The 16284-nt window shown below is 40.2% G+C and overlaps 1 protein-coding gene across 1 annotated transcript in view; it reads left to right on the forward strand.

Moving 5' to 3' along the window:
- The window catches only part of MYO3B (myosin IIIB), a 386192-nt gene that overhangs the window by 114380 nt on the left and 255528 nt on the right, over window positions 1–16284 (forward strand). Inside the window, exon 9 of the mRNA XM_063085773.1 lies at window positions 2098–2163. Coding sequence (XP_062941843.1) covers window positions 2098–2163 — 66 coding nt within the window. The remainder of the gene's footprint in view (window positions 1–2097; window positions 2164–16284) is intronic.

A 16284-nucleotide genomic window follows, 5' to 3' on the forward strand; every position in this document is an offset into this window, starting at 1 on the left:
TTTTATATTCCAAAAAATGCAAGAGAAAGATGAAGGCAAATATTATGTTGAACAAAGCAAATAAGAGAGTTAGCTAGTTAGCTCACTTGGGAGAGCATGGTGCTGATAACACCAAGGTCAAGGGTTAGAATCCCTGTACTGGCCAGCAAGCAGACTTTCAACTGCTCCTTTTTCTAGCTGGGTACACAGATAATTTACCTTTTGGTTTTTGAATCAGAAGATCTGAAGGGTAACTAAATTCTTGTGCAGAACAGGTAAATCATATACTTCCTCTCTTGTCATTCTTCCTTCCCACCTTGTCCTTTTCTCTTGCTCTCTCTTCAGACCCAAAAGAATCATATACATTCTAGCCTCAAAAAATTACTCACGTTCTTGGAACCTATCAGACTTTACTCCTCTGTGACTTGATACATGTTGTTTCCTAAGCCTGAAATGGCTTCCCTTTCCTTCTCCATCTTGAAAAACCCAACCTAATGTTCAGGAGCCAGCTCAAGTTCAATTTCTTTATCAAGTCTCTGGGACTCCCCAGGTTGAGTAAGTAGCCCCTTAAATATGCTGCTGCATATCTTTGTGCTTGTGCTTCTAGGATGTCACTTATCGAATTGTGTTCTAATCATGTGCTAGGCTAATACTCAAATATTATCTGACTGAAGATTAGGCTCAGCTGCATATGACAGTGGCTTAATGAAGGTGGAAGTTTATTTCTCTTTCCTGTTGAGGAAGTCTAGGGTTAAGCGTTCTAGAGCCAGTGTGGCAGCTTTGCAGTATCATCATAAGTCCAGTTTTCTATCCACATTGCCATGCTTAGCTCACAGCTTTCATTTTCAAGTTCACCTTATGTCCACAATGGCTGCTCAAGCTCCAGCCATCACATCCATGCTCCAGGAAGCAAGAAGGGGGAAGGAGAAGGGGGAATATCTTTTCTTTTTTAAGGAGACTTTCTGGAAACACCATACGACAATTTTACTTATGTATCATTGACCAGAACTCAGTTATGTGGCCACATATAGCTGCAAGGAACTGAGGAAATTGTAGCCTTTATTATGGCAACAATGGGCAAAAATAAAAACTGTACCATAAGAAATAAGAAGAGAATGGATATTGACAGGCAACTTGCAGTCACATTCGATGCACTTTTATTTCTGGAATTCTTGCTGTTTCCAATTTCTGCCTATTGAAGCTGAGCAATCTATGGCTTTAGGAAGCAGTTAGAACCCAGGTGAAAACAAAGGTCACATATAATGGGTTTAAATTTAGCAGTCATAATTCAGGTGTGCAGAAATGTTACTTTCTTCATTTTCTGAATTTGACTTGCCCACAAGCCCCTATTTACATTTATGGCTAGAAAAAAATGTTTATCAATTAAAGATAATGTAATCATTTCTGTTTTAAAATTAAATCTCTTTGGGGTAAATATTCAGTCAGATTCAGGGCTCTTCCCTTCCCCTTATTCCTGCCTTCTCCGGGAGGTGGTCTGGTTACCTAAGGGTCTTCCTGCTGCTCTCTTGTTCAGTACATGTGTGTCTTCCTCTCTACCCGGAACTTCTTGGGGTCTAGAACATTTGTTTCGACTGTTTTGCTTCCTCCAGTGCCTATTGCAGAAGCTGCCACATAGGAAATAGTTTGAAATGTGACTGAATTTATGAGTATACTTAAAATGCATCGCATAATTAATTCAGTTGGTACCATAATGATCTGAAAATCCTGTGCAATTAGAAGTCTGTTTCTCTAAAGGTAGGCACTGTTTACAGCTTTCTTATAGCACGAATAATCCTCAATCTTGGGTATAGTGGTTTCTGTGCTTGTCTCACCCACCATTAGAGGGTTCACTTCCTGAGGAATGTTCCTAATCTGTGTACCTCTCACAGGTCCTGAGAAGGCTGGGGACATAGTAGGCCTTCAGTCCATGAAAATAAATAACTATAGGAATAGAAGCTGGCACTTTATAATTTGCCACTAATGAATGATCTGGGAAGAAACAGGATAGATGTTATTAGAGCTATTTAGAATGATATTATAAACACAAGTTGATGTTTTACCTTTAATTGAACTTTTCTTATTTTTTTTTTTAAGAAAAAAATTGCTTTTGTTTTTCAGAAATCCTCCACCTACTTTACTCCATCCAGAAAAATGGTCTGAGGAATTCAATCACTTTATTTCACAGTGAGTATTTCTTCCACTGAAAATTGCTTATCTAGCAAGACCTTGAACAGTGATTGGAGAAAGCCAAGCTGTGGAATTTACTTGGAGCTAGAAGTTGTTATGCCTACTAGCACATTATAACCCAGAATTTGTTCCAGTAAACGACAGAAGATGCCTCTACAGCATCTGAAAAATAAGGAGTTCCATTTGGCTCTGGGCTATAATCAGTCTTCCTGATCATATGGGTTACATTTATCTGAGAACCTACTCTGTCCTGGAGCAAATGTTGCCAATTCTTCTTATTTAATGATGAAGGATATCATGTAAAGATTTGATGCCCGTACTGGGACCAGAGAGAAGACAGAAGGTAGCAGCAGCCTCTAACAGAGGTTTTGTGGCTTGGAAGTTGGGCTTTGCTCTAGGATCTGTGATATTCCAAGATGTTTGAATGGGGCAAAATAGGATATTGGGCCTGGGACACCAAGGTGATGTGCCCTAATCAATGCTCAACCTATGGAGAACAAGATGAAAACCCAGCTGACGGTATAATGTACCTGGTGGGAGCTCTGTCATCAACCAGGACTTACAAAACTAAAACAGGAGCAAAACCAACAGCAACATCAACTGGATGGCTCAGTGCTGGGATCATGGGTTTTTGGCCTGGCCCCTGGCGTACAACCACATGGTCCTACATCTGGGGAAGATGCTCAGTATGCTGGCGGGCTCCGAGGTCCCAAGCTAGGGGCCCGGTGAATCATGGGGGCAGGAATCTAGACCAGGTGTTACACACCATACCTAGGCAGAGGAGCTGGGAAGAGGTGCCCCCAGCATCAAATTTATCAAGCAAGGTCTTCAGAAGTCATGGGAGGAGCAAAGAAATAACCAAAATAGCTGGTAATCAGGAAGAAGGGAAGGGTCAACACAAATTTTTCTAATTTATGCCTATGTGCAGACTTAGCTTCCACAAAGAGTCCAGACAATGAAGCAAACTGGGTCTCTTGATCATCTTCCTTAAGCAGTCACAATACAGATCAGCAATCCCTTATCCACAATTCCAAAAACCAAAGAGCTCTGAAAAATAAAAGTTCTTTTGTATTTAAGTCATTTAGCAGCAAAACCTGACCTTACATGAACTGATTTGGTGGCAGCACATGACCTGAACCGATGTGAGGCTATTTATAGTCCTTATTTATCTTATTTAGTGTGAATATTCATGTGTTCTGCTGCAAATATATTACTGTTTGATTACAGTGTGCTGTCCTGGATTTTGCTGGGGATGTTACATAATATACAGTAAATGTACCTGTTTACCTTTCTAAAATTCTAAGTTCCAAGGCATATTTGGCCCCCAGGGGCTTGTATAAACAGCTGTGAGCCTATATTCCATTTTCATTTCAAATACAGTATAGCTCAGGGTCCCTGAAATTGTTTGCTTGTCCAGTCCCTCCTGGACTTGTACCATGTTCCTCAGGAGAGGACTCAAAGAACTCTACTAAGAAAGGCTGTGTTGGGATATGTAGGGTGGAGGACATTTCCTTGCCCTTCCAGCCCTATCTGACGTTTATTCCCTGCCTGCAAAATGCAGCAGGAGCAGCCACAATCAAGGATATTAATGCCGGGCCATGCTGAGAGAAACAACAGATACTTGCAGGAGGGTGATGCTCATATAGCAGCACAGGAAGAGCCACTTTCTGAGGTTTCAGAGCCAAAGGAAAAGATTGAGGGAACAAGAGAGCTGAAGACACCCTGGTGGCTTGGGACCACATTTCAGACCACTCAAGGTAGAGAAATCTGGAAGCTGAGGCTCCAGTGATTTTGCTGGCAAACACTGGATCCAAAGATTTTCCTTTTCCTTCCATTGCTGCACACAGGCATTCTTGATTTACCTTTTCTACGTTGTTGGTCTGAAAAATTCATTACATATTCACTTATGCACCTTCCCATATCAAGCTCTCCTGGTGCCTCTAGAATGTGATTTGACTCACAAAAGATTAGCTTATGTATACTTTTCAAGTATGTTTGTGTTCTTAAACCAAAAACAGTATTGCTTGGATGGATTTGAGAATAAAGGTACATAATTTATGACAGGGTTGGAACTTTTATAGTTATACACACAATATAAAATCCCTCCCTACCACTGATATTCCCTTATGGCAAACCCTATTCTATGCCATTTCAAACTGGCTTATGTTTTCCCCAACTGAGAATTCCAGATGCAGTCATTCTGAGTTGCTTTAGACTTACAAAGGTCTTGAATACAAGAATGGAGGGCTGAACACAGAAAACAATGCCTTTGAGTACACATACGATCAGGGGCAATGCACAAAAGCATCCTGTTGAAACTGCAGGGGACAGAGAGTCTGAAAAGTTTCTAATGATCCAAGGAAGGCAACTAGAAATTAAGTGGTCATATCCTTTATTAGTAATTTAAGATATGGAAATATGTCATCATCGTCTCTTTGTTTAATGAGTTGTCTTTATCTTGTTTTATTAGTGAAAGTAGTATACAAAGGAACTTCAAAAAGTTTGTGGAAAAATGGAATTAAAGTTAATATGAAGCCTTCCACAAGCTTTTTGAAGACCCCTCGCACATTACAGGTGTTCAAAGACCTCAGCCTTCCAATCCTATTTTCCCTATACCATCTTAGATTCTTTAACCATGAATTCTCTTTCTACAATATTTTTAGGAATATCTCTCAAGACTGGGGACTGATTTGTCATATTTTATACCTTGAAATAGGTATCTGCCCAGCATTCCCAAATAATATCTTTTGGTTTCATAGATGAGACTGCCTACCCTAGGCTACCATTGCTCAGCATAATGAATGCAGTTGGACCAAATGCTATTTCACTGTATTTATTCAAATCTCTAATTAAATGTAAACAATGACATTCAATGGGTTAGAAATGTCTATTTAAAGAGTCCCTTGGTTTACTTTTATGCTTATCTTGCTTATATTGAGAAGGAAGGGGAAGAAGGATGGAGGATCAAGGCCTTCAGATGATGAGCTTTTCATTATTGGAGGGACCGGGACACAGAAGATGAGTATCTGGTAATTCTAGGAAAAATGTTTTTAACCTGACTTACTCAGATAATGCTTCAGTTCCCATTGTAGACCGAGCCACGGTGCGTTGTATTAAAGGAAAGTGAACTAATTCTCTCTAAAGAAGAAACACAACTAGAAATTCCTTAACAGCTTTTAAATCTTGAATACCCTGTCTTCATGTGACTGCTAAATATTGGCAGAATCGATTCAATAATTTTGATCTTTCTTAGTCCACACTGGTCACTACTCACCAAAGCACCTGTATGACTTCTCACTGAGTGCTGCAGGGGTTTGAACAGGTTCGTCTGGCTGTAGTCTAGTGATTATAGCTGTGTAGACAGGGGATGGGGCATGTGGGTGGGTGGGTGTAGGAGGGGTAGGGAGGTGGAAGAGCATGGGGGATGTGGCTTTGTGTTTTTCAGATTTGTTTCCAGCCTCCTTAATTTGGAGACAGTAGAAAAGATTTTTTTTAAGGTCTAAAAGTCTAAAATCCTATTAGGAAATCTGTTTGGGGGGTTTAAAAAAAAAAAAAAGAAAAGAAAAGAAAACTTTAGCCTGTTGGGTTCTGAAGCTTTGGTCATTAGTGATAATTGATTCATTTATATGTGTTAGTTATGCATTGGTCAAAGCATGACTCCTGACAGCTTAGTTATGATAAATTAAATGTGATGCTCACATAAATTCTGCCCTGCTTTTTATCCATATGCTAGGACCCTGCCTGATGTTTTTTGTCACCTCTATAATTTGTGCTTGGCTTTGTAGTCATTTCATTATCAGCCCTTTCCCCTATGGCTAAAGCTATTTGCATAACAAGTTTATCTGGTTCAAGTACCAGCCAGAGCTTATGCTTTGTCAGGAAGCTCCGTTCAGAAGTAGCCTCTTGATAAGATAATAATTTTCATTTTGCCAACTTTGCTTTGGTCCTTATGATTGTCACTTTCTTTTTTTAAAGTTTAAACTACTTTCAGGTCTTTGGATTAAACTGCAAAAGTACTTTCCCAATGATTGGCCAAAAGGTATTTGTGAGCTTTTCTTTTTCATTTTGCCTCTAAAACTTTTGGGGTTTTATTAGGAATCAGATTTAGGATTTCATCATCACTGCCTCTTGAGCTGATTAGTGGGACAATAAAGATATGTTTCCCTTGGTCAAGGGCAAATCCACCAAAAGCATCAGGGCTGCTTAGCTTTGGATTTAATGATAACTTGCACTGTATGGTCACCCACACATAAACTGTGCCTTCATGGGGTGGCTGGCTTGGGCGATGAAGAGGAGAAAAAGAAATATCTTTTCTCTTCCCATCGCAAGGTTCATGTCTGACAAGCCTGTAACAAAGACAGATTAAGAAGAGAAAAGCATAACAAATTTATTTAGCACAAGTTTTACCTGACACAGGAGCCTTCAAAAATGAAGTCCAAAAGACCTAGGGAAAACTGTATTTTTATGCTTAGATTGATGAAGAACGGGCTGTTGTGTAGAAGTATGATTGGACCAAAAGGCTTGTTTGTTCAGATTCTTCTTGGCCTCTCTGTTTAACATTCCTTTTCTACCAGTTTAGGGCAGGACACCCATCACATGAGGGTCTTCAAGAGACAGGGGATGGTAGAAGGTCAGACAGACTTTCCTTTCTGCTTCTGTGATTTTCTTAATTTGCTTCAGTTTAAAATGCTCAGTATGCTGAAGTGCCATATTTTGGGGTAGCATTTCCTGCCCTCCATCAGTGGCTAGCATACAGAGTGAGCATCGTGGCTGAGCCCTGCCCCGTAGTCATGAAATATTGAGGCAGCCTGTCCTGTCCCTCCAAATGACATTCAGATGGGTACAAGCAGTTGCAATGAATGTTAACAAGATGAGATAGTTCTTAGCTATCAAACTACTAAAACTAATGGGCATTTGCATATGTTTATTCCTTAAAAACTGAAACTCAGACCTGGAATATTTGCTTTCTCCGTAGCCCTGAATTTTGATAAAGTTAACTATTTTGGGCTGGTTGTTTCTTGGACATTGATTGCTATTTCCCTCAAGGCAGCAGTTCTCAGCTCTTTGCCTTTCTCTGTTTTGTGTGTCAAGGTTGCTTAATTCCACATGGTTTTATAATATCAGTGAACAACATACTCTCAATGATAAATATCCTAAGTCAGTGATTGGTTAAGTTCCACACATATTCTTAGATTTTAAGTGTCGTTGTATTCTCCGGAGGCTATACAAAGGGTTACTATTTCCTGGAGTAGAAGGATACAATAACCTTTATTTACATTACTTCACAAATTGGTAATTTTAATTAAAATGAGCAACAGTATCTCCAGTGTCAGACTCTCTCCAGTTTGAATTTATTTAGCCAATGATTAGCTATTATGGCTTCTTGAATTAATTAGCATCTCTTGAGCTACAGGGAATTAGTGAATTAATAAAAACTCATGGAGAAGTTAAAAAAAAAAAATCTAAGTTAAACCCCCCAAATTGTCTTCTCCTTCTTAACATATATTGATCAATATACTTATAAATGCAACCCAACCCCTTTCTCATTTTGAAAAATTGGAATTTTTTTTCCCTTCATGAGAAGAGCAAATAAAGCTATGAGTTTCAAGGTTATATCTCCCTGAATATCATCTAATTTATATTACCTAATAGATCATCTAAAGACACCAAGGGCCTGATTTGATCTCACTTATACCCTGCTTATAAACTCAGCTGATAAAAACTGATTTTCCCATGGTATAAACCGAGAAGTGGCTCAGTGTGACTTGAAGTTTGAAACACTGTGCAGTGTCCACATATACTGGGAATATACTGTCTTCCTAGCAACTGTGGCAGTGGAAGAAAAATGAGGGTTTTAGCCAGGAAAAAGCACAGTACAGTGCATATTCTGTTTATTTCCTGACAGATGCAAGTTTAGATCTTGTGAGAAATCAGATCCGTGGCATATATCTTAAATTTCCCATTAGTGCTTATGACACATGATGTTAGCTGACTTCTGTGGCTATGCTGTACATTTGTTTAAATGATATTCTGTGCCATTTTCCCAATACTGACTTTTCTTTCTTTCTTCTTTTTTAAAAATCATACTTGATTTTCACAAAGTAAATCAAAAAGAGTCTGCATTTGAAGTAAACAGAAGTGATGGTGATCTTTGCACTGTCTGCACGCATATGGAGGTGGTGGCTCACATGTTTCTTCCCCCCTCTGTTCCCCCAAAGTGTCATCTAGATCATCGTCAGGGAGAGGCAGCTGCGGAAGAGCAGTGCTATAGCATGTACATCCAGCTGTGTCACTTTCTAGCTGTGCAGCCTTGGGAAAGATATGTAATTTCTCTGATCCTCGGTCCTCATTTGTCAAATTGGGGCTGAGAACAGGGTTATTGTGAGGATTAAATTATAAAATGTGTATGAAGAACCTGGCAAAGAATAATAATAACTAACATATGTAACTCTTACTCATGCCAGGTGCTATTCTCTGCAGGTCGTGTATTTCATTTAATCCTTATAATTCTATGAGATAGTTCTAATATTATCCCATTTTATAGAAATTAAGGTAGAAAGAGGCCAAAAGTCTCATGACTACAGCTGGTAAGTTGTGTAGCTGGGAGCTGAACCCCAGAAGACTTGTTCAGAGTTCATGCTCAGCCAGACATAGGGATTATTTTTATTACCCTTTGCATTTGGTGCAAGATGCTATTCTGAGACCGCTTTTTGAAGGTAGCAATGACTTTCTCATCCTCGACACCTCTGTGATATTTCAATCTGTTGTCCACCTTATCTTTATTTAGACTTCAGCTCACTGACTTGTAGAGTCCAGGCCTCTAACACACACACACACACACACACACACACACACACGCACGCACACACACACACACACACACACACACACACGCATGCACACTCCTCCACTCCCTTCTCAACAGCAACAGCACTGCCCCCTCAAGTTCAGCCTGAGAGAATCAGCTGCAGCTGGAGTCAAAACAGAAGCAGGGCCTGGAGTGCAGGTTCACCTTCACTTCTTTGCTCTGCAAACAACCCCGCCTCCCCCACCTGGCCCAGGGCATGCCTTCTCCAGGCTGCACTCCTCTCTGTTTGCTGTCAGCTAGCCACAGGCTTCTCCTTGGTGAAGGAGCAGTGGGAAGGGAAGTGGATGCCAGGACGAGGGAGGCAGAATCCACAATGCTTGGCCACTGACTATGGGAGGAGATGGGTGTGCTACAGAGAGGGAAGAGTTAAGCATGCTCCAGTATTTTCAGCATGGGAAAGGGGCTTTAAAAAAAATACATGTTGGAGAGAGCACAGGAACCGAAGTTAGACTTTATTCTAGCACTACCACTTAGATGTTTGACTTTGAGTAAATGACTTAACTTTTCTGAACCTCAGTTTCTTCATCTGTAAAATGGGAATAATAATAATAATTGTACAATAATAACCACTTGGCATTAGCACCAAATAACAGTGGCTTTAAAAAGATAGACTTTTATTTTTCTCTTACATAAAATAAGCTGAGAGTTAGGCCATGCATTTACTGCAGGTGTGGCAGGACCACGTGGCAGCCACCTGGGCTCCTGCCCCACTAAGTATGATTTCCATTCCCAAGGACACCACGTGGGTCAAGATGGCTGCTGGAGCTCCAACATTTACATGCTTATTTCAGTTAGATGGAAGGAGAGAAAAATGAAAGTCTACTTACTTTAAGACTCTTAGGCAGTTTCACACAACATATCATTAGATACAACCAAATCATATGGCCACACCAAGCTGCAAAGAGATGTAGTCTTTCAACTGGGTGGCAGTGGGCCTAAGTCACTACCAGGGCTCTATCCCAAAATAAAGTGGAGAGTGTACAGACAGGTAGCAGTCTGCATCATGCTACTTTAAAGGGTGGTTGCGAAAATTAAGTGAGATACAGAGTGAGAGCTCAACAAATGTTGATGATGAGTATTATATTATCAAACGATAGTGATAAATATTGTAACTCACAATAGTGGTGCCATCTAAAGACATGTGAGAGTCAGGAAGGAGAACTGGTAGGCCCACTAGGTGAGGAATCACAACAGAAGAGGCTCTTGAGAAGGGGCAGTCATGATCCCCACCGAGGCTGATCTGTAGCCTGGGAAGAGTGGGGAAAGTAAGACACAACGGGAGCCGTGGAGTGGCCATGTCGACACCCCTCCTGGGTATTCTCCCAAGAGCTGTGACAGTCCCCTGGTTCAATGCGAAGCCCCCTTCCTGCCTGCTCCTCCATGGCTGCTGTAGTTTCCAAGGCTGCTTCCTCTGTGGATCTTCCATGGGCTCTGGTGCAGAAGGAAATCTGGCTTTGGGTCAGTTAGAATTTTAATTAAAAATGGAAATTCAGGCCCTGTCACCAGTACTACATTCTTCCAGCCCACTGATGATTTCTGGCAGGGATAAAAATAACACACACAGCCCTTTGGCACTAAGGAAGAAAGGGCTATATGGTTTTTTAAAAAATGCATTCCAAATTTGTAACAGCGATTTAAAATATACTACATCATCAAAGATTCTCTTGGTCTTCCATCTGCTTTTGGGTATGTGTGCAGCTTCCATTGACTTCTTAGTATTTTAATTCAGAACTTCCTAAGGTTATCAAATGCATGATATTTAGCTAATATATCAGGTTAATGAGTGGGGGAAAAAAATCTCATAATTGATTTTTGGTGTGAAGGGCTATTGTATGTTTTTTTAAAAGAGTAATTTTATCTAAAAGGCTAAATTTTGTGAATAATGGGAATTATTGCCTTTAAGGCAGGCTCAAAGATTGACCCTTCAGACTCAAGCAATGCTCCACACACAGCTTCAGAAAGCTGGGCTTTGATCACTCTATGGGAATTGAATTGTGTTCCCTCAAAATTCATACATTGAGGTTCTAATCCTTATTTGGAAATAGGACTGTATTATCCTGTTTCTGTTGCTTATAACAAAATACTTAGAACTAGGTAATTTATAAAGAAAACAAAATTTATTGCTTACAATTTCCAAGGCTGGGAAGTCCAAAGTCCAGGGAACACATTTGGTGAAGGCCTTGGATGGCGACAGTGACCCAGGGGTCTCACATGGCAGGAAATGGCAAAGTAGAGAGAGGGAGAGCCTAACCTCCTCATTCACTCTCTTTGTAAAGCCCTCAGAACCACATCTATGACCACCATTTTTAATCCATTCACTACAGCTTGATCCTACAATCTAATCACCTCTTGAAGGCCCCACCTTTCAATTACCATAATGGGATATCTCACCCTCAACAGTTACAGTGGGGATCAAGTTTTGGAAGACATTCAACCCAAGACAAGGATGATTGCAGATGTAATTACTTAAGACAAGGCTATACTGGAGTAGTTGATCCCTAATCCAATATGACTGGTGTCTTTATAAAAAGGGGAAATTTCGACACAGACATACAGAGAGAATGTCATATGAAGACTGGAGTTATGCTATCTCAAGCCAAAGAACTACCAGAAGCTAGGAGAGGGCCTGGAACAGATCCTTCCCAAGAGCTTTCAGAGGGAGCACAGCCCCATCGACATCTTGATCTTGGACTTCTACCCTCCAGACTGTGAGACAACAAATGTCTGCTGTTTATGTCACTCTGTAATACTTCACAGCAGTCCTAGGATATTATTACACTCCATGACTGGGTGGTTATAGGGCCTAAAGTAGTTTGATCTTCCTAGCCTCTGTTTCCTAAGCTGCGGATGAGGATAGCAATGTTCACTTATCTACCAGTGAGGATAACATGTGCCTTCCAACTCTGCAGAGCATCGTTACAATGTCAAGTATTCATATCATATCCTAAAGGCATAGCGTATTTCCTTTCTTTCTTCCCTTCCTTCCTCCCTTCCTTCCTTCTTTCCTTCTTCTTTCCCTCTCTTTTCTTTTCTCTCTCCTTTTGCTTACATATTTATCAAATGTTAAGGATTTATGTTAAATCTGTCCTCCCAAACCTACTGCATAATAGAAAAGTGGAGAATTTCTGTAATTGTCAATGATTTTCTCACCTTTGTAGAGGACTTTAAGAACTAAATACATGCTCTGCATTAAGATTTCTTGGCCACATGTACCTTTACAAGAGGAACAAATTATCATAGAAAGAGAGGGCATATCAGTGTCATCTTGCATCCCAACACTGATGAACTGATCACCTTCTTGGAATGCTGAGTTGGGAAGGACTCTGAGGATGCATCGAGGATAGAGCATTGTGATCTTTTAGTGCTACTTCCTACAGGTCTGAACTGGGGTAATTGTAGCTCAGACCTTTGTGGACCTAGAGTTCACATTTCTTTTTAATCATGACCAAGTTCTCTATTATGTGGAAATCTTTGTTCATGGCAAAACTCATTTAGCCAATGAAAGCAAACTAACTTACATTCTCCTAAATCAGGTGGAGCCTAAAGAATATCTGAGAGCTAAGATAAAGGTGGTTGAATAAACTTGGAGTTGTCTGTGTGATGAGTACAGATAATAATATCTACAGTAAATTTATGTAAAGCTCACGGTCCGATGTTGCGCATATGACTTGATGAAATGTGCTTCACTTGCCTGGTTTCAGTGATTGCTCCCTGCTCTGTATCAGGCAGGTTACTCCTCATACAGGAAGTGGAGACTCTTAGAAGTTAAGTGACTGGCTTTAGGCCTCACAGCTAGAAACTGACAGAGCTAAAGTTCAAGCCCAGGTCTGTGTCATTTCCCAATACCTGTTCTGACATTCATGATGCTGGATTGTGTCTGCACACATGTGTGTTTAATTGAGTGAAAAGTATATAACATAGTATTAACCACTTTAAAGTGAACCATTAAGTGACATTTAGTATATTCACAATATTGTGCAGCCACCACTTCTATCTAGTTCCAGAATGTTTTCATCACCCCACAAGGAAACCCCATACCCATTAAGCAGTTACTTCCCATTTCCTTCTGCCCTCCAGCCTCTGACAACCAGCAGTCTGCTTTCTGTCTCTATGGATTTACCTGTTCTGGATATTCATGTGAATGGAATCATGCAAGAGGTGACCTTTTGTGTTTGGCTCCTTTTACCTAGTGTAATGTTGTTGAGGATTATTCATGGTGCAGCATACATTGACACTTTATTAGTTTTTATGGCTGAACAATATTGTGTGTATGTATTTGAGGCAGAATTCCAGTAGTCACACCATGTACCCTTCTCTACCTGGAGATATAAAGAGAACCCAAATTTGGCTACTCTGATACCTCCCCCATTTCCTCCTGTCATTCCCCACATGGTGCCATGAGTGACCAGATTACTAAAATACCAGGTGCTCTTCCTCTTCCTCCACCTATATCCATAAAAGTAAGGCATGTACATTGTCTTCTTCCCCCTGACGTCTGGGGCCAAAGCTCCCAGAGGCTCTAGAAGTAAAAACACAGGCTATAGCCTAGTATACATGGTTTCCCTAATCCACTCCCAATTTGGGGTGGTAATTTTGTTATCTGGTTTCTTCTGGGTGCCCAGAACATTCCATTTTACAGGTCTCTGGTGCTTCTCAGTAATGACTCAGATCTGTGCCCCAACCAGAGCAATAGTTCCCATAATTTTGTCCCTGGATCTACAACTACAGTCATCGCAAACCATCCTGCACAAAATAGTCACCATGATTTTTCTAAATCCCTAAGTTGATCAAGTCATGCCCCTACTCATGATAATTCTGTGGCTCCCCAGTGCTTGTAGGGTACACTAAAACTCTTTAATACACAAGGTCATAAAGGATCTGGCCTCTGTATGTCTATGTAATATAATTCTCTCCTGCATACACCCTGCACGTTCTAGAAAAATTGAACGTGTGGTGCTTCCTCTGACTGCCCCAGGAAGACTCAGAGATCCCTACCCTCATGTTTTCATGTCAGCATGGTGCCTTTTACAGACTTCATAACAAGGAGGGGAGAGGAGAGAAGTTCAAACTATTCTGAAATTATTTGTTTGCATATCTGTCTCCCCACTCAAGTTGAGTTCCTTGAGAATAGAGCATGTGTCTTTTCTGCTTTGTATCCCCAGTAACTGTCACAGTTCCTGGCACATGGCAGGAGCTCAATAAATATGAGTTTCTATTGAAGAACTAGGAATTCTAGAGAGAAGAGGTACTCTCAAAATTATACACAGCATATGATGGACCTTGTTAGAAACTAGATGTTAGAACTCATGATCTTTGGACAGTCTCTCCTAACCACAAACATAATATTAAGGAAGAGAATAACTGGTGGAAAGAGAGGTTAAATGCACCACTAACCCCCAACATGCACACATTTTCCCAGAGCAGAAATAAAGTTTTAACTGTCAGGAACATGGTAGGGTTCTTAAAAATGAATGATGGTAGCTACATGGTTAGCTGTGGATTCTTTTTTAGTTGCTTTGAATATATGAAAATGATGTCAAAACAAATCCTTCCTTGCAATCTCAGTGGTCATTATTTCCAAAAACGTCTTCCCATTCCTCTCCACTCCCCTTCCATTATTTCCCACCACCACCACCACCACCACCACCTCTAACACCTGGTTCAGAATTCCACAGAAAGGTTGAAGAGAAGCCTCTTCTGAACTCAGGATTAAGAGAGCTAGGTTCTATGGTGAGAGGTATGGGTCTAGTTCCATTCTCCTGCATATGGATATCCAGTTATCCCAGCACCATTTGCTGAAGAGGCAGTCTCTTCCCCAGTGTATAGGCTTGGTGCCTTTGTCAAAGATCAGATGGCTGTAGGTGTGTGGGTTGATTTCTGGATTCTCTATTCTATTCCAGTGATCAGTGTGTCTGTTTTTATGCCAGTACCATGCTGTTTTGGTTATTATAGCTTTGTAGTATAGTTTAAAGTGAGGTAGTGTTATGCCTCCAGCTTTATTTATTTATTTATTTTTTGCTCAGAATTGCTTTGGCTATGCATGGTCTTTTGTTATTCCATATAAATGTCTGGATAGTTTTTTCCATTTCTGAGAAAAATGTCATTGAAATTTTGATGGGGATTGCATTGAATTTGTAGACCACTTTGGGTAGTATGGACATTTTCACAATGTTGATTCTTCCAATCCAAGAGCATGGGATATCTTTCCGTCTTCTTGTGTCCTCTTTAATTTCTCTCAGCAGTGGTTTGTAGTTCTCATTATGGAGATTTTTCACACCCTTGGTTAACTCAATTCCTAAGTATTTTATTTTTTTGGTGGCTATTGTAAATGGGCAAGCTCTCTTGATTTCTCTCTCTGCATGTTCACTATTGGAGAATAGAAATGCTACTAAAATCAACTCAAAATGGATTAAAGAATTAAATATACACCCTGAAACAATAAAACTTCTCAAAGAAAACATAGGAGAAACACTTCATTAAGTAGGACTCAGCACAGACTTCATGAAATTGACCCCCAAAGCATGGGCAACAAAGGAAAAATAAACAAATGGGATTATATCAAACTAAAAGCTTCTGCACAACAAAAGAAACAATTAACAGAATTAAAAGACAAACAACAGAGTGGGAGAAAATATTTGCAAAATGCACATCTGACAAAGGATTAATATCCAGAATATACAAGGAACTGAAACAACTTTACAACAACAAAAAATGTAACCCAATTAAAAAATGGGCAAAAGAGCTAAGTAGGCATTTCTCAAAGGAAGATATACAAATGGCCAACAGACACATGAAAAAATGCTCAACATCACTCAGCATTTGGGAAATGCAAATCAAAACCTGAGATGTCATCTCACCCCAGTTAGGATGGCTAATATCCAAAGACTGTGAATGATAAATGGTGGTGAGGTTGCAGAGAAAAAGAAACGCTCATACACTGTTGGTGGGACTGCAAAATGGTGCAGCCTCTATGGAAAATGGTATGGAGGTTCCTCAAACAATTGCAGATAGATCTACCATATGACCCAGCTATCCCACTGCTGGGCATATACCCAGAGGAATGCAAATCATCAAGTCGAAGGTATACCTGTTCCCCAATGTTCATCGCAGCACTCTTCACAATAGCCAAGAGTTGGAAACAGCCCAAATGTCCATCATCAGATGAGTGGATACGGAAAAATGTGGTATATCTACACAATGGAATACTACTCAGCTATAAAAAAGAATGAAATACTGCCATTTGCAACAAC

The sequence above is a fragment of the Cynocephalus volans genome, chromosome 1 (assembly GCF_027409185.1).
Source record: "Cynocephalus volans isolate mCynVol1 chromosome 1, mCynVol1.pri, whole genome shotgun sequence".
NCBI lineage: Eukaryota > Metazoa > Chordata > Mammalia > Dermoptera > Cynocephalidae > Cynocephalus > Cynocephalus volans.